This window comes from Camarhynchus parvulus, chromosome 1, assembly GCF_901933205.1.
Source record: "Camarhynchus parvulus chromosome 1, STF_HiC, whole genome shotgun sequence".
Taxonomy (NCBI): Eukaryota; Metazoa; Chordata; class Aves; order Passeriformes; family Thraupidae; genus Camarhynchus; species Camarhynchus parvulus.
In genome coordinates this window covers 85,522,078-85,540,378 of record NC_044571.1, presented here as the reverse complement: position 1 = coordinate 85,540,378, position 18,301 = coordinate 85,522,078, and the positions used below count along the sequence as shown (strand labels likewise).

The following is an 18,301-nucleotide window of genomic DNA, read 5'->3' as shown; positions in this document are numbered from 1 at the left end:
AGGGAGCGATGTTCCTCTGGTGGTTTTATCTGGCTGTTGCTCAAGGATGGGATCTGTGTCCCCTGGAGAACATGGCTGGCTGTGCTTGTTTAGGCAGCTGCGGGGTTAATTTTCTTTTCTCATTTCTGTACTGTCACTCTGGTGTAGGGACTGCAGCACATGGAAACGTGGGGAGGAGATACTGGTGGGGTAACTGATCCCAACCAACCCAAGGGACATTTCAGCCTATATGACATCAGTATATAAAGTGTGGGGGAAGAAGTGAGGCGAGCCACGCTTGGAATGATGCCTCTGTCTTCTGAGGTCACCATTACCTGTGATGGACCCTGCAGTCCTGGGGATTGCTGAACACCCACCTGCCCATGGGAAATGGTAAGTGAATTCCTTGCTTTGCTCTGTTTGCATGCATGGCTTTCTCTCCCCCTATTACATTGGTTTTATTTCAGCCCACATCTTCTCTTGTTCTTGCCCTTGATTGTCTCTCTGATCCTGCTGGTGGGGCAGTGGTGAGTGGCTGTGCTGGCCTTGGTGGCTGGACTGGGGTCAAAGCCGCTGGTGTCATAGCGAGGGACATCTGCAGTCCCCTGCAGCCATGGCTTTGGTCTTGGGCAGCACTCAGCACTGGAGAGGGCAAAGGTCACAGCAGGACCAGGTAAAGGTCCGACCATGGGTGTTGAACATGACCAGTGGAAGGCATGGGATGTCCCCAAGACTGGTGACCTGGGGCAGCTGAAAGGGCTTGCTGATCTTGTGGGCCCTGCATCCCAAAAACCGTGGGCCTCTCTCTGGGAGCAGCTGTCCCTGCAGCTGGCTCCGAGCCTGAGTATTGCCACAAAAACCTTCTGCTCTAATTGCATGGCATTGCCACAGCTGCCCAAAGAAGCGCCAAGGCCTGACAGGGCCCTGCTGCCAACCACTGCTGCGGCGGCTGATGAGAGGTTTCTGCCCTGAGATCCCAGTGGGATGCTGGCGAACCCAGGGAAGACCAGGCGCCTCCTAGCGTGGCAGGGGTGCTGTGCTGCTGCCCTGAACAGGCTCCCAGAGAACCCACACTGTGCTGGCCAGAACAAGGAAGATCTTCTTCTTCCAAATTGCTGAAAGAAAATCAGAGTGGCAGCACTTCTTTTAAATCTGTTTAGGGACATCATATCCATCAGAGAGCAGTGACCTGGCACTGGGCTCAATGGGAGGAAGAAAAGAGATAAACCTGAGTTTTGAACCAAAATGCTAAATGAGTAAGAATCTCCCAAACCGAAATTAATACAACCTCCTCACCCCCCAAATATGGTCAGTGTTTGGATTCAGGAGCCAGGAACAAAGTGGGACAACAGAAAGTTTGGATCCTTATTATTAGCAAAGGAAAAGCAACATAATAATAAAAAACATAGAGATGGAATTAATTAGGGAGAGCATGTATTTTTTAGCTGTTCAGAAAGAATTTCACAGTGAGACTTTGAGTACAGCATCTACAGGGTCTGGCCAAGAACATGTTCAAAGGTCAGGAGAAATGCCTCTGAGAAATAAAACATATGAACTTACAGAACTGCTCTCTGAGTTTTATACAATATATGTTGTGTGAACAACTTTCCATTCTTGCAATTAAAACAACTGAAAAAAACATTATTCAAAATTATTATTCTGTTACAAGTATCAGTCATCCACGTACTGACAAATCATAAAGGAACAGAAGAGCAAATAATTAAACAATAAGTATTTAATCAAGCTTTTATTACATGAAAGTGAGTAAAGTTTCATCTTTTAAGCCATGGACGGTTTAAGAATTGCAGCCACCTTGCCGAAGTTCTCAGGATGGCAGGAATTCATTCTGTGATGTGTCGCCACTCAGCGAATTGGGTGGAAATCCTCCAAGAGCTGCCCTATTCTTTTCTTTTCTGCAAGAGGTGGGAAAACCTAATCAGCATTTGAGATCGATTCAGAAGTTGTTTCATGTTAAATCTTTGATATTAACAAAGCCACAAAAAATCTGATTTTTGCTACCCACAGCAAACTATTAGCTTGCTCTTGTAACTAAATGCACAACTTTTTTCCCCCCATACAGCTCTCCACAAGTCCTTGTGGAGGAATCTCAGTAGTTATAGTTCTTTATTTCTACATACTCCTTCCAACATGGCATGATGCAGACCACAATCCAACTGCCAAAGTCACCCAATTCTACTGCATTAGAAAATGGACAATTTTCACCCCAATTTGCCATTGCATCGTTGGGCTCAGTGACTACATTTAGTAAAAAAACTCCTGTTCTTCACCATTGTTCTAAGCCAACACCAATTCAGGTTTCCTGCCATTTCTATTTATTCTTTTTACACTTGTTCTGCTTGTTTTCTGAATATTCATGAGATTTCTGAATCTACATGCAACAGGCATTTTACAGGAATAGACAGTACAATTGTGAAGCTACAAGAACAAAACTTGTGACTTCTAATTTCCATTATTTCTTCTTCAGTGGTAGAAGTTTGGTCTATGCTTTTTTTTTTTTTTTGCTCTGGTACTTTTATACTAAAATGAGCTTTTAGGAGGAAGAGGCAGTCATCGATGCGTTATCAACAGCTCAATAATAATATCTACTTTCACATTAGAAAATCCTTTAGACTGCTGCAATTTAGATTGTGAAGGAGCGTGGAAGCCTTAGCCCAGCAAAATCTTTGCACACAGGTTATGGCAGGCTGAGGTCTCTCCTAAAATACCAGCTGAGTGTACCTGCTGGTGGCTGGAAGTCCGTTGGATGGTGCCTGATGTACTCAAACAGCTCTCTGTCCGCCTTGGCATGCATGTACTCGGCACGTTTCACCAGCTGGTAGCCCACAACGCAGCCCAGGGTAGCTAACAGGACCTGCCGGTGAATACCTGCAGCAGGAGGAGAGAGGAACTGTCCCCACCCAGCTCTCCCAGCTCCCCGCGGGCCTCAGGCAGGGCCCCCTTTCCCCAGGCCCCCCAGACATTCCTCTCTCTCTGCTTTGCCCCTGCCAAGGTCCCTGCAGTACCCACAGCTCCCACGGCCCCTGCCAGGCTCCCCTTTCCTCAGGGCTGCCTCCCCTTCCCACCACCCTCAGGGATTCGCCTCAGATCCCCTCCACCTCCAAACGATGTCCCTTTCCCAGTCCCTTCCAATCCCCCAAATCCCTCACTTCAGGGCTCCCAGCCCTTGAGTCCCATCCCCACAATCACACAGAGAACTCCCTTCCCCTCCAACAGCCCACCCGAACTCAGGACTCCCTCTCTTGCCCTCCCCACTTCATTTATCCCTCAGTGACCCAAGCCCCACACCCCACATACTCCTTCTATCTCCTCATTCCCTTACCTCAGCGCTCCCTCCCCTTCCCCAGCCCCCACATCCCTCTCGGTCAGCCCAAATCCCACATACCCGCTCCTGCAGCCCCCAAACCTCCTCTAGCCCCTCACTGCTGGCTGTTTCCCCTTCCCTCCCCTTTATTTATCCTTCAGAGTACCCCAAATCGCACACCCCCCTTTCCCAGGCCCACATATTCCCTTTACCCACCCCTAGCCTTGGATCTCGGGGCTTCCTCCCCATCCCCAGCCCCTGTAACCCTCAAGGTCACCCCAAATCCGCCCGCCCCCCTCCCCCCCCGTTTCCTCTCCAGTTCCTCATTCCTTACCTGTTTCCCCTTTCCCCCTTCATTTATCCCTCAGTGACCCCAAACCCCACACAGCCCCTTCCCCAGCTCCTCACCTCCTCCCTCCCCTCGCACCCCGCTCCGTTCCCCCTCCCCTCAGGCTCCCCCGTCCCCCCGCACCGGCTCCGAAGATAGGGCGCTGGTTGAAGGCGTTATCCAGCAGCGCCGACATCCACCCCGCGAAGCCGAGCCACACCGAGCCCTTGTTGAGGAGCGGCGGCGGCGGCAGCGACCGCGACTCGTCGGGCAGGAACACCATGGCTGCCGCCCGCCGAAGGTGACCGCGGGGAGCGGTGCAGCGGCAGCGCCTTCCCCCGCCGGCCCGCGCCGTGCTCCGGGGTTCCGCTGCCTTCCCCGATTATGGCTATTTTACCAAAAACCCACCCCAAAATCCAACTCCCCACCCCACAAAGCCATTCCCGCCCCAAACTCCCAGGCTGAGCGGCCTCAGCCGGGTCGGGAAGGGGGTTCCTGCAGTCCTAACCCCACTGGGTGAGCCGGCCCCGCTGCAGGGCCAGCAAGGCCGGCCGGGAAGTAAATTAGGGGATTAATTAAGCACTAAAATCGAACGCAATTAATTTTCAGAGCTCAGCTTAAAGTCTGCGACCTAACCCATAGTGTTAGTTTTTTCCTTTTTAATTAATACGAAATCACATTATATCATTTGCCACTGTAGCACGGTGGACGGAACCGTTAAAGAAACCTGCATTAACAAAACACATTACTGGTCCCAAGGGCTCCTCACACTCTTTCCTAAAAATGTATAATTTAGCCTTTGTCCGTGAGAGGAAAGCTCATGTCTTCACAAAGAGTCTGATGGGTGAAGGTGTGGGTGTTAAGGTCTTTGCAAAGGGTGTTAATGTCTCTGCTGACTTAGGGCAGCAGGTTTGTTGCAGAGCCCTGGCACCTTGGCTCCTGAAACAGACAAGGGGCCGCGCAGGCCTGAACTTCTGAGCTTTGGGGTAAACCAGCAGGTTCAAGGGGGCAATGTGTGGTAGGCAGTTCGGGAAGGCTGTACCTTCCTAATGCCTCAGCAATGGGGAAAGAAGAGAAACAAGATGTGGCTGGGAGTTTAGGATCAAGGGAGGCTGCGCCCTCCGGAACCCTGAGAGAGAAAACCCTGCGGGTGTGCACCCCAGTGGACTCCCCCCTTAATTCAAATAAAGCTGAAGGACTCCCCTGTCTCCTTTTTGTACATAAACCTCTGGCGTTTGTGGATTTTCCTGACATCCGCAGAGTAGGAAGCTGAGCAGTTGCTGCTCTGTAGTGGGAGATGCTTCAGTTGAACCTGGGATGGTACAATGGTGATGCAAGGCCACTTCCACAATCATGCCCTGGTTTAACTTCACAGAATCATGGAATGGTTTGGTTTGGAAGGGACCTCAATGGTCATCTATTCCCAACACTCTGCCCTAGGCAGGGAGAACGTCCACTGGACCGGGTTGCTCTATCCAACCCATCTTTGAACACTTCCAGGGATGGCACACCCACAGCTTTGCTGCGTGGCCTCTTCTTGGAGGATTTCAGGAGGTGCAAAGGCACGGCTGGGGAAGAGCCATGAGAGGTGTTTGCAGGGCTTTTTTGCATATTAACATTTCCCTACACAGGACAGCACACCAGACAGATAAACATTGTGGATGCCTTACCATGAGCAGAGCTTTGAGGCTTGAAGCTGAGATAAAATAGAAGTACAAGAAGCATTGTGGCACCACTGGCAGCCACAGCAACATGGCAAAGCCCATGATAGTGTAAAAAAAGCAGAAACTATGAGAAAATAATTAAATCCAGAGTGAGAATGTCTTGAATATGAACTCACTGGCAGTGAACACTTCAAATGTACTAAGTATTTGTTTACAGAAACAACCACAGTGATTAATCTATTTGTTGCCCTAAAAAGAGCCACTCTATTTTAAACACCCCAAATATTCAAAGAACTCAAAAAGCATAACTAACCCCTTGGCTATCCTTGATGAAGGGATCCCATACATCAGCTAACATAGAAGAAAGTTCAAAAACTACTGTCAAAAATAGTAATAGTAGTAATAAAAAATCCATCCCTCTCTCCTCCCAGTTTTATGTCAGCACTGGAGTCCAAACCAGACCCCAACATCAAAGCAACATCTTCTAGGGGTGGTTATGTAGGGTTTAAAAGGTGTAACTATTTACTGCAGAAATAACTGCTATCCTTTGGGGAACACGATTCCACAGAGGCAGAAAACAACCTACCTTTTCCTTAAGTCATTACAGGAACTGTGGACATTTGATCTTTTGTTAGAGTTGTAGAATTTTACATTAACTACAAATACAGCTAATGCAGCCACATTACCTGGTACGTTTAATAGCGTTAAAATACTCCTTCATTTGAGTAGCATGCCTCAATTTGGTTATCTGGTGTACAAAAAAAGAGCTACTAGAAGAATATAAAAACCTATTTGCAAAGTATCTATGAAACAAGGAGATGAACAGGACATGGACATATTAAAATTTTATATTTGAATGTGCAAGAATTTGACAAAGCACCTCAGGACAAGTTTCCAGCTACACACTATATCCTTAGTTGTGTGGGCGTCCCTCAAAAACCAGGGTTTAGACAGGAGCAGAAAATAATGCAAGAAATGCTCAAACAAAAAATACCAAGTTTTTAATTTACAAATTACATAGAACACAGTTACAATGCTCTCCCACACAACAATCACCCCTTGTAATTTGCAACAGCAACTTCTATTCAAATTCAAACCATAATGGGAAAACCAGGCAGGTTTTCCTCAGGACAGAAGTCTGGGCCTTGTTAAACTCCACAGTTTACCAGCAGCCCTGCCTGTCACTGTGACAGTACTTCTGATCAGAGGTATCCTCGTTGGGCAGTACAGGAGTGTTGGAAGAAGAGCTCCCATGTGGTGATGGCACACATACACTGTGTCTCATCTTGGATGGCCTTGTGACAACCCCTCACTGTGCCAGGAATCCCCTCCAAGGGGTATCCTGGGACTGGTCCCAGCACTGTGGCTTTACTCAGCCTTTTGTCTGACAGGAGTTCTCTCAGTCAAGACAGAGATGTAGAGTTTCAGCCAAGCATATGTGATTCCCAGAGCACAGTACACAGAGGTCAGCAACAGGGGGACAAAAGGGAAGTGCTGCTTCCAGGGGGTCAGAGGAAATATAATTTCACAGAAGATTTCCAAGGGCACTAGTTGGATGAGGTAGATTGTTTCAAGCCAGTTAAGTAGAGGTTTCTCTCTCCTGTCAGAGAAATTAAAAAAGAGGCAGTGTTAAAATATATGTTAACTAAAAATAACTATTATGTTTTTCAGCTATCCCAGTGCAAAGAGAATCTCCCATTAGATAACAATAATGGTTTCAATAACAAGTTAAAGAGTTTCAGTAGGGAAAAACCAATGTGATAACCAAGAGTACAGCTCAATGTCGTTATCAAGTTCCAGGATGCCTTGGAAGCCTAAGTAGAAATCTCATCAATTGCTCTGTTCACCTCACTGTTTCAGTAGACAACTGAACAGCCCTTCATACAAAGACTTGTTCCACCAAAGTTGTTCTACAAGAGAAGACTGGAAAAGTCAGATTTTTTTAACCTCTTCCCCCAAGCTTTCTGTAGGATGGACTTTTCTGTGAGCTATCTCTCTTGCAAAGGACAGTGATGGCTGGAGTTTACTGCAGGTAGTTTAAAGGGAATTTCATGTTTCAGCAAGTTAAAAACAAGAAACTTGCAAAAGCTCCCTCTCTTAACAAAAACTATGCTCCTATGGAGTTTTTTAGCTAGAGCCCCTGAGACAGAATGACTGAATTCTTAAAGAAAGAAAATCACCTACAAAAGCAGGTGCCTGAGGTACTGAATACATGTTTACAGTACTTTGTTACAGCACGGGTTTGCCCTGAAAAGTTTGGGAAAGAGGGAAGTGGGGACTGCAGGGATTATAAAGATAAGCACTATCTTTGGCCAAGTGGTAAGAGATCCATAGGCTGTGAACTACACAGGGTGACTTCGGCAATTCCATGTTATGCCAACCAAATACTTGCAGCTTTGTTGACAAATTACAGCTTGCAAATCAATGTTATTTACAACCTGTCCTTTCCACACATTAAAATACTAACTAATACTGCAAAAATCCACAGTACAATAAGATAAACAATCTGCAGACAAATCCCTAGTAGTAAATGCTAGAATACCACATTAAACCCTCAGAGGTTACAGCATCACAACTCCAGGCTTTAACAGAGCATGAGGCAGGTGGGGATCTACAGCCTCCTGGGACTAACTGGGCAGCTGTCAAAATAACCAGGACGTGCTGCAATTAATCCTAAATTAAGCACTGCCTCCTGAGAACAGAGGCAGCAGCATCTTTTGACTAGTAACACCTTAATTTGACTCCTCAGCATCAGTTTTCTGTGCTGCTTGTCCCTTATGACAATGGCTGTTCCCAACACCAGAAGAAATGTTGTTGGCACTGAGATCAAATTTCTTTAATTACCTGAACAGGGATTTCAATGAAGAGAAGCTATAAACAGTAAACAGCAGCATAAGCAGTATTTTAATTGGAAGTTCTGGAAAACAAAGAACATGATGTACTTTTAAAATTAATTATAAAAAACTTTTGCCATATATATATATATATATATATATATATATATATTGTAGTATCCCTAAATCTTACTAGTCACATTTGCATAATCTGGTTTTATTTTCTACAGACCTGCATGTTTTACTGCTTAGCATACCTAAAAATAAGCATAAACATTTACTAAAGCAAATGCCAAGCATTTGCAATACACATACTTCAATTATATAGAAACATACTGAACACATTATAATTACTATTATAATTAATCTAATTAATTACTATTATTATAATCACATTATAATTACTATCTGAGATAGCACTACAAATAAGATTTTCCTTTTCTAAAGAAAACACAAACAACTGGCAAGTGACTAAACCAAAATGACAACCAAATCAAGACTATTGAGCTCTATGTTGCAAATTGTAAAAAAATTAACTAATAGAAGAACATTTTACCTGGTGTTGTGAACAACAATGGAAAAAGTGAGAAATGCCCTGTTGTTGCCAGAATCAAGTAGATGCCAGCATCCTTGGCTCTCTGAATAGATAATAAGCTAAAAACAGCAATAATTTGTTATGCTTTTGTCTTTTAGCAAAGAAACCTAATTTCAGTAGGACACTATACAATTGACTGAAGACTCAGAGACAAGTCAAACAGTTTCACAGTACCCCCATCCCTGCTAACACTGGACCTGTGATGAAGCCTCCTGCTTCCAAACCATGTGGCCTCAGAGATAAAAACACAGGAGAAAAATCAGCCAGGAAACCCTCCCTCAGAAAACCACAAACCCACACACCCACTGAACAAAACTATCAGCAAGGCCCAGCACAAGCAAGAGCTTAAACATCACCAAATCTCTGAGGAAGGAAAATACAGTTTGTAGCAGTACTGGTCAGGCAGTTTATGAACTACAGTTTCAGTTCTACTCTAGGCAGGCATGAAACCCTTTTGGTAGAAACTGTGTATTGTTCTGGTCAAGCACAGTGCAGAAGATCCCTTTCCTCAGCTGGCTCCTGAGCAATCTATCAAGCGTTTTACAATATGAACCACAGCACCCATCAGGGTTTGAACTGCACCCGAAATTAATTTATTTTAAGTGCACTACACTGTTACAGCTTAAGGCATACTATGAAAGAGTTCCTCTTCTGAAATATACCGAGAACAAAGTGATTCCCTTTGAGGATTCCTCAACAAGTGGCTGCAGGTTCAGTTTGGCCAACTACTTTGTACCACATTTGCTTACCTTAAAGGCAGAATAGCAAGGAGTATTGCTTTCTCATGCACGTGCCAGCCAAACATGAAGGAGCTCAATGCACAAAGAACAAGGCACTGTAGAAAGCCTCGGGGCCCTTGAGGTTTAAACCAAAGACAGAAAACAGAGGGCTAGAAACAACAGGCAAAAACAGGACTTCAGTGAAAAGTCTGGCAATCCTGAAGACAAGCCATTGTCCAAAGAGATTTGTCAATGTTACTAAACACCACTGCACCCAGGTTGTGCTTGTGTGGCACAAGCGTTATATTGCACTGGAGGAAATCAATCCGTTTGGATGTATGAGTAGAGACTGAAGTATTTTTGTTGAAATATCAAGAGGGAAAAGCAGACTGAAAGACCACAGCCAACTCCCCACTATTTGTATTGCATGCAAAAATGCCAATCTAAGCCACTAAACACATTTTATCAGTCACTACATACTAGTAATGAAGTATCTGTTGCCCTGGAATTAAAATTCATATGAAGTGCATACTATCAATTAAAACCTACTAGGGACAAAATAGAAAAAAATTCAAAAAATATTAGTTGTTCTTACCAATATAGCTATGAAAGTACAGATTAATGTTGCCAGTGGAGTCACTGAAGGGAGGACAGTGTGCTGAAACTCCTGAACCAGCCCTCCTGTCATGGAGGCTTTAGGGATTTTTGTACCATCAAGAAAATTGCACTTTAACCCTAAAAACAAAATATAAAAAAGCACAAACTGATAAATGCTAATAAAGAAAATGAAGTAGCTGAATTAAGTACATGGCCAAGTTTTTTCTTTTTTCAAAGGATGGCAGAGGGAAGCGATTGATCTCTGACCTACTGCTGGTAACTTAGGCACTGGATGATATGGACCATACGATGTGTGGCAATCTGAAAACATAATTTACTGCCTACATCACAAACGGGGAAGACTAAAATAAAGCAAGCTCTATCTGCAAACAGGGATCAAAAAGCAAAATTAACATACTGACCAAGAATTGTCAGTGCTTTATCCATGGCATTATACAAAGCCCAGAAGTTGGGGGCCCAATAGGCATGGCAGAGACCTCGCTTGAAAGGGAAGAGCCGTGAAATGACTTGAGGCAGCTGACCCTACAGAAAACAAGACCAAAGAAATGGCCACTTCAGATGAGACATGGTTTATATTTTTATAACAAAATTTTCTAACTGTTCAGGGGAATAACATGTGAAAAAGGGGGTATTACCAATACTAGGAAGGGTCCCAGTGAAAGAGCAGAAACAAGACAGACAATCAGTCCCAGAAGAGTTACATGAAGAAAGCTGAAACTTCTCCACTTCAGGGATCCATCTACAAGAAACAAAGATTAAAGAAACAGTTGCTGTGGGAAGTGGAAAGGGAGACAAAGCATTCTTCACTGACAAGGAATTGCTAGTACCTATCTAAAAGGGGCACACTGCTAATTTGTCAATATATTCGGTTTCTTCCTTCAACAGCTGGCATTTCTTTTGCCCACACTGCAGGTCCTGTATTATACAAGCTTTCAGTATTTTCCAAATTTACCTTCCCATGTTCACATGAGGAGTATCAGGCATGTTTCAGTGCTAAAAAGTGGGGAGAAACTTAAAGAAGGTCTTTTAAATAGTTTCTAATACTGTCAAATTGTTCCATACCCAGAATAATTCTTATGGCTGACAAGTGCCACGTGCAGCTTGTTCGTGTTGATTTTTCTTAACAAAGAACTCTTAAAGGAACAGGAATTTTACAAAACAAATCTATTTCAAAGATCCCTCAAGATCCTAACTATTCTGCTCTCAAGCAGAATTTTTGTTTGAGTCATTTTGTTCCAATTCTATCTGCAGCTCTTGAGTTCCAGTGATTAACACAACTCCCCCCAAAAGCCAGTGAGGAAAACCCCATCTTACCTGCATTATTTGCCGTAAAGCAGTAGGATCGTAACAAATAAATGCCATATGCTGGGGCCACATACATGTAGATGTGCTTGAAATGCAGAAGAACAGCAAAAAGAAGAGCACCCTCCAAATACCTTTTCTGAAAGAAAACAAAACAAAACCTAAGCTTTTCTCTTTGTAGTCACTTTTAATGATCCTCTGTTGTAGTCCTAAGGTGATGGGACATTTATTCTAAGTATTAAAAAGGGTATTTACTTCAAATTACAAATTCAGTAGTGTTATGCATAACAGGTATGGACAAGGAACTATCCTGTCACACAATCAGCTCTTCACAGCTTCAGAAGTATGTTTTCTAAGGATTGGTGATTTGGAAAAAGATAAAATGCCAAGAAATTATGCCACATTGCTCAGGGGTAACACTGAATATAGCTTTCTTATGGGGAAATATAGCTTTCTTATTGCAGCATCAGCAAGCAATTATGGTGAGTTTCAAGTTTTTCTCTTTGCCACAAGCTCAATAAACAATTAGACATCCAGCTTCACACAGCTCAACATGAAGCTATTACCATTGCCCACAACACGAGCAGCCCTATGAACTGAATTAATGCACCCAAAACATACATGGCAATAAACAGACAAGAGTCACTTGGGTTTACCTGACACAGCCGAGCAACAGAAAGAAGCATCAGCCCGAAGAGGAAGCCATTGTACTGGAAGTGAATATCTGAACTTGAGTCAAGGAATAAAGCAAGCTTTCTTTACTACTATGTGTTCTGGAGAAGACTCAAAGTTTTGAGGAATAAATTAAAATTAAAATAGAATTTAAATCAAGAAAGCAACCTTAAATTCCCAGCACATAGACACAAGTCATTATTTAACCTTACCTGTAAGTACTGTCAGACAAATTACACTAATGCTGCCATATCACCTTGATGAAATGAAACACAATAATCTACACATATATTGTGCAAATTTTGTAATATAAAGCAAAAAAGGCTAAATCTCCACTTTAATTTTAAAGTTATTAGTTTCTGCCTCACATTGGTTAATGCATAGTGACAACAGCCCTCACTTTTCTACCACTTCTAAGTGTTTGTGATATACACAAGAAATATACATGTATATGCAATATACACAAGAACTATGGCAGAGAAAATGAAGTCCTTCCTTTAAAGGCACACTGTGCCAAGACTGACTTGCAGGAACTGCAATTTCCAGAGTTATTTTTATATAGGATATGGACTTGTTGGAGGGCATTCAGATAAAGCCAGGAAGATTCTCAGAGGACTGAAGCACCTCTGCTATGGAGACAGGCTGAGATGGGGTTATTTCAGCCTGAAAAAGGGAAGATGCTGGGGAGAACATGTAGCCTTTTTAGAAAGGGCTCTAAGAGAGCTGGACAGGGACTTTTGACAAGGGCATGGAATGACAGGGCAAGGGGGGATGATTTTAAACTAAAAGAAGAGAGATTTAGATTGGATATTAGGAAGAAATCCTTTATTGTGAGTGATGAGGGACTGGCACAGGTTGCCCAGAGAAGTTGTGGATGCCCCATTCCTGGAAGTGTTTAAGGTCAGGATGAATGAGGCTTTGAGCAACCTGGTCTAATGGAAGGTGTCCCTGCCTAAGGCCGGCGGTTGGAACTAAATGATTTTTAATGTCCTGTCCAAACCAAACCACTCTACAATTCCATGATTGCTCTTTAGAAAGACTTCCTAATTCCCATATAAAGTTAAACAAATTGAATACACTCTGAATCTTAAAACACTTTGAAGATTTTCCTTGCCACAGGACAAACTTGGAACCACACCCAGGACACAGAACCACTCTGCTAATACTCCTGTAGGTGTGCAGAGGAGGAACAGCCAGCAGAACAGGCACACTGCTGCTAGACTGGTTGGTCCTCCTCCACTTCTGGCAAATCAGACCAAGGACTAACTTTCATTTTGCCAAATAGTAATTCTAATGAAAACAAAGTTATTTAACTAATCCCAGAAACCCAGCAGCGTTACTTGCTATGACAGCAATAATAATATAGGATTGTGCCACACATTGTAAGAGGTTGTTAAAAAGCCAAACAAACCACAAACAACCCACAACAGTTTGAAAGGATACGATCCACAATTAACAATCCAAAATTCCACAAGAGCAGAACAGCAAGAATAAATGTTGGTTTTTCCAGGATATCCTTTGCAGCTCGTTTTCCATTTATACATCTGCAGCACCTAAACAAGAGCAGAAGAAACAGAAGCTTTGATTCAAACATACAAGTGAAAACATTGTTGGTTATAAGAGTTAAGAGCTGCACTTACTCTGAAGTTTGCCATTTTACCAGGATGCAAGGCAACAATAAAAGTCTTGCTAAATTCATGAAAGGCAGACAGTATCATGAACAAAGTTTAGTAAAAAAAGGATTTTCAATTTCAATCGCTGTGGTGCGTTCCACATGCTAAAGCTTACATTACGTAAGAGCCTCAGGATCAAGTCTCCCATTCACTAAGTGTATGCTGTCACAGCCTGCTTACATGAGCAGTGTATTGCTACTTTTGGAAACAACAGAGGGAGTTGTAGTTAAGGTCCTCAGCTGGACATAACCTATCCCTGGCTACCGCTGCCCCCTGCTATATTATGAGCTATTTCTGTTGGTTAAAAACAACTTATTACTTCTCAGTGTGAAGCAATATGGTTCATATGACTTCTGAAAGCAGTCTTAAATCACATTAAATCACATTTCAACATGTATGTTGAAATGCAACCTCTCTGCCATGAGCAGGACACCTTCCACTAGACTGGGCCACTCAAATCCCCACCCAACCTGGCCTTGAATTTTTCCAGGCAGAGGGCATATACCACCTCATTTTGGCAAAATGACCCTGTGCAGACCCTGAGCCTTCAGCCTCACATTCATACATCTGTGAGTCAAAACAATAAAAGGAAAAGAAATCATAATGCAAAGCTAGCTAGCATAAAGAAAGTAAATAAAGGAGCTTAGGCAGGGCTCCAATCAGAGAATTTCCTACCCAGGTTTTGAGCAGAAAGAATAAAATGATGGGAGACTCTTACAGCCAAATCATTAAGGCAGACAATGTATTTCTCAGAACACACCCCCACTCTACTCTTTAGGGATAAGGTAAGTAATTCTTCATAAGTCAGGCCACACTGAAAGCATCCAATCCTAATTACATCAGACCTGGAATAATCAGTTTATCATCAAAAACACAGGAGAAACTTTGCGTATTTGATGATACTGCTATTTTGTGACAGATTTTCTTTATGCTTCTAGAAGAACAGAGTAATCAGAAAAGTAACAGGAAAAAACTTGTTCTGAGCACACCAGCTGTCCTGCATCTCCTACAAAATTAGTTAGCAAACCCAAATACAACACATGAAGCAGCAGATGGTGTCCAACTGCCTGCAAACACATCACATGTAGTGCAACTGCATCTCCAAGAAGAACACATTATCTTGTGTTTAGCAGTGTATTGCAAGATTCTCCTTGAACAGGTTCAAGCAACTCTGGCATTTCCCTTCCTTTACAAGCTTATTTGTACAAATAGTTATTTGTTGTGTCTACAGAACAAGCCCACATATGAAGGACTGTCTGTAAAATCAGAACATGAAGACTTACTCATGAACTGCATATATGAAGAGGGTATCTGTAAAGATGACAGAAAGCCTTTGGAAGAAGATGGTTGCACGACTGGCGTAATTCAAGTTTTCAACAACCAACATCTGGGGGTCAAAGTACTTGGCAATGTGAGAAAGTACATATTCAAACCAAGCAAAAAATGGTGGATAATCCAGGGTCCATTCTGAGGTCGCCTAAAGACAAAATAAGATTAAATAGTTGATAACAAACCATGCTGTTTGCAGTCCTTCAGGTACAGCTCACAGCTGCAAGCCAGCTAATGCTTTTTCTCTCAGTAGCCTCTCTGTAACTCAAACCACTCCACAATCAGTAGCCAGCTCTGCGGTGCTGTAAGCTGTTCTCCTGCAGTACTGGTAGAGATGTGACATTTCCTGATTAGCAGGAAAAGATTAAAGAGCATCTTGTGCACCTGCGCTTAACCTATATATAACTGTTTGTTATCTCAATCTATCTACAATAATAGGGCCATTACTACAAAATCTCAGTAAAATAGCTCAGAGCCAATATTTGTCTATATTGGAGTGATCACCAACACAATCAGCTTCAAAATTACTTCCACTCATCAGTTAACAAGCCTTAACTCTCACACAACCAAATCAAGATCAAATGGCATTATGTGATCTCTTCCCATAAGGACAGTTGCTGTGCCCTGACCAAGAATTAACTCCTTGGCTGTGGAAGCAGGAGAGGAAGAGACATGAACAGAGCAGGTTGGGATGGGGTATATTTTTCAGTGAGCATGTTCCCAAATGCTTATGCTGCATTGTTGAAAGGCATCCTATATTCTGGCATAGGGTAAATGCTGGCATTATAAAAATTTGTTTTGTAAAACAGTCCTTGGATCAGTCCTACAAAGTTCTGACCTGCACAATTCTTTACTTCTAGATGTTTATGTGGAGTACTAGACACTACAGCATCTATCTATCCCTGTACTTCAGCAGATACAAGGGGACAGATTAAAACCCAATTAGGTAGGCTGAGTATATGACAAACCTAAAGGTGATTTGTCTAGATAAAAATCAATGCATGCTACTAGCACACCAGCAAAGGCTCAAAACTTTAATACAGTGATTGATTTAATAATGGAAAGATGTATATACCCATTAGCATGACTCACTCTTTATTCTGGTAACTGTGTGTCACCAATGAGAAGAGCGCGGACACCAGCAATTTAAGAGTACAATGCAACTTGCTTTGGGGCTACACAGCCTTTCCAATAACCCAAGTGCCTTAATTGCTTTTCCCATTTTGCCTTCATAAGTACTTGCAGCTTCCCCAGCTAACTTTCATTTTTTAGCTAAATGCTACACAAGGCCAGCAAATTGTGACTGGCACCTTTTTGTCCCACTATATGACAGTCACCAACCATCCTTTCCAGCATTCACAATGTCTGTCATACCCAATGTGCTTGTAATTCATACACAGCCAAAACCCACCCCAAACATGTCCTTACCTCATAGTACCACTGAGAGAGGGGCAAGTTGTGGGTGATGGCAAGCCAGTTCCTATGGACTTCGAAATCTGTGGAGTAACTACAGATGGTTCATGTTAAGAGTCACATACGTGCATGCACTAAGAAGGGAAACATTTCAGAGCACATCACCACATGCAGATAAGAAGGAAGCCAGTCTATCAGCTCCAGGACGCTACTGTGATCAAGTAACAACGATGCTGCTCAAGAACTTCGTGCCAAAGAGGTATCATAGAATGGTTTGGGTTGGGAGAGACCCTAAAGACCATCTCGTTCCAACCACCCTGCCATGGGCAGAACACCTTCCACTAGACCAGGTTTCTCAAAGCCTCATCCAACCTGGCCTAGAACACTTCCAGGGACGGGGTATGCACAGATTCTCTGGGCAGCCTGTGCCAGTGTCTCACCAACCTCACAGTAAAGATTTTTTCCCCTGACATCTGATCTAAATCTCCCATTTTACTTAGTTTAAAACCATTCCTCCTTGTCCTACGACTGACCATGTAAAAAGTCACTAATTCAGGTGCTTATAGGGCAAGAACTATTTATAACTTGGCTTTTTCAGACAATTAATGCGAAATTCCAAGTTCTAACTGAAGTTTAACAGCGATTTGTTAGGGGCTTTTCTCAGTACAAAAACTTAAAAATACAAAGCATTAATGTTTCAGCACACTTTCAGCCTTCCCGAATAGCAGCCAGCCGGAAGGGGCCAGCAGGGCTTCCCAAGAGGAAACGAAAGCTGTGCCACGCGGCGGAGGCGGCGCCGCCTCGCTTCCCCCACGAACCCGGGAGTTACAGGGACCTTCAGGGGCCGCGGCGCCACGCTGCCCGCGGCCGGCCAGCCGCCCTTGGGGGTTCGCGGCAGTCCCATGCCACCCGCCCCCATCCCGTCCCGTCCCGTCCCGTCCCGTCGGGAAGCTCCTTACTAGGCGGGGATGAGGAGGCACTTGAGGAAGGACACGCCGAGCGCCAGCGCCCGGAACCAGCCGCGGCCGCCCGCCGCCATGGCGCGAGCCCCCTGCCCCGCGCATGCGCCGCGCCCGCCGCGCCGGTTTGAAGCGCGCGCGCCCGCCGCGTCTGGAACGGAGCTGCGGCTGCGCGTGCGCGGGGAGGGCGGCGCTCCGTGAGGCGCCGGAAAGGGCGCGAGTGGGAAGGGAGGGAATTTAGGTTGGGTATCAGAAATTCTTTGCTGTGAAGGTGGTGAGGCACTGGCACAGGAAACGGTTAATGATTAGCCTGCACGAACACAGATGAAGAATGCAATAAGAGAACCCCTGAGACCAAAAATCAAGAGGCATCGGGAAGAATGAGTGTATGGGCTGAGGATATAAAAGCTCAGGGCCTTCTTTGTAGGGCATCCCTCTGTGCAGACACCCAGCCTGAGCTGACCTGCTGCTGTACCAGGCTATTACTATTTACTTTTAGAAATCCAGCACCCGAGACTGCTACAGGGAAGCTCGGGTTGAGCCCGAAGGAGGAGGAAGCATGCCTGGAGTGAGTGTGGGTGAGTGAGCACTTGGTGCTGAGAGGCCACCCAGCCTCCCCTGGGCAGAAGCTGCTTTGAAGTACACCAGCTTAGCTCTGCTCCAGGGACCTGCCATCTCCAGCCTGTGTGGCTGGTGTCCAAGTCAGCTTCCAGGTACAAAGTGCTCTTCCAGAGGAACAGGCTCAATTTTTTAAAATACCTTCCTGCCAGCCTGGAGGGTGGATGCATACAAGGCTGATGCCTTTTTAGCTTCCTTACAGCAAACCTCCATCTATCTAAGAATAGTATCTTGTAGGAGCTGCATGGAACCATACACTTAACATGTTCATTTTTT

The 18,301-nt window shown here is 44.1% G+C and overlaps 2 protein-coding genes across 2 annotated transcripts; both read right to left on the bottom strand.

Annotated features, from left to right (window-relative positions):
- Positions 1-1,396: 1,396 nt before the first annotated feature.
- Positions 1,397-4,015, bottom strand: NDUFC2 (NADH:ubiquinone oxidoreductase subunit C2). Its single transcript, XM_030946783.1, has 3 exons — positions 3,774-4,015; positions 2,719-2,865; positions 1,397-1,892 (listed from the first exon to the last, which is right to left on the bottom strand). Exons 1-3 carry the CDS (start codon positions 3,910-3,912, stop codon positions 1,843-1,845), a joined length of 336 nt encoding a protein of 111 aa, XP_030802643.1. The 5' UTR covers positions 3,913-4,015; the 3' UTR covers positions 1,397-1,842.
- A 2,257-nt stretch (positions 4,016-6,272) lies between these two features.
- On the bottom strand, positions 6,273-17,517 carry ALG8 (ALG8 alpha-1,3-glucosyltransferase). Its single transcript, XM_030960768.1, has 13 exons — positions 17,408-17,517; positions 16,464-16,542; positions 14,990-15,183; positions 13,477-13,586; positions 12,018-12,085; positions 11,374-11,500; positions 10,695-10,798; positions 10,461-10,581; positions 10,037-10,176; positions 9,472-9,611; positions 8,684-8,781; positions 8,138-8,210; positions 6,273-6,893 (listed from the first exon to the last, which is right to left on the bottom strand). Exons 1-13 carry the CDS (start codon positions 17,485-17,487, stop codon positions 6,662-6,664), a joined length of 1,566 nt encoding a protein of 521 aa, XP_030816628.1. The 5' UTR covers positions 17,488-17,517; the 3' UTR covers positions 6,273-6,661.
- Between the last annotated feature and the right edge of the window lie 784 nt (positions 17,518-18,301).

What these genes read in the sequence shown, in the direction of transcription:
- ALG8 (XM_030960768.1), bottom strand. Translation starts at nt 17,487, where the DNA reads ATGGCGGCGGGCGGCCGCGGCTGGTTCCGGGCGCTGGCGCTCGGCGTG. An exon ending in TGGGACCCTTCCTAGTATTG is followed by an intron (nt 10,582 to 10,694) that starts GTAATACCCCCT and finishes TGTTTTCTGTAG; the next exon opens with GGTCAGCTGCCTCAAGTCAT. An exon ending in GTACTTTCATAGCTATATTG is followed by an intron (nt 9,612 to 10,036) that starts GTAAGAACAACT and finishes TGTTGTTTCTAG; the next exon opens with CCCTCTGTTTTCTGTCTTTG.
- NDUFC2 (XM_030946783.1), bottom strand. Translation starts at nt 3,912, where the DNA reads ATGGTGTTCCTGCCCGACGAGTCGCGGTCGCTGCCGCCGCCGCCGCTC. An exon ending in GCGCCCTATCTTCGGAGCCG is followed by an intron (nt 2,866 to 3,773) that starts GTGCGGGGGGAC and finishes CTCCTGCTGCAG; the next exon opens with GTATTCACCGGCAGGTCCTG. An exon ending in GGACTTCCAGCCACCAGCAG is followed by an intron (nt 1,893 to 2,718) that starts GTACACTCAGCT and finishes CACCTCTTGCAG; the next exon opens with AAAAGAAAAGAATAGGGCAG.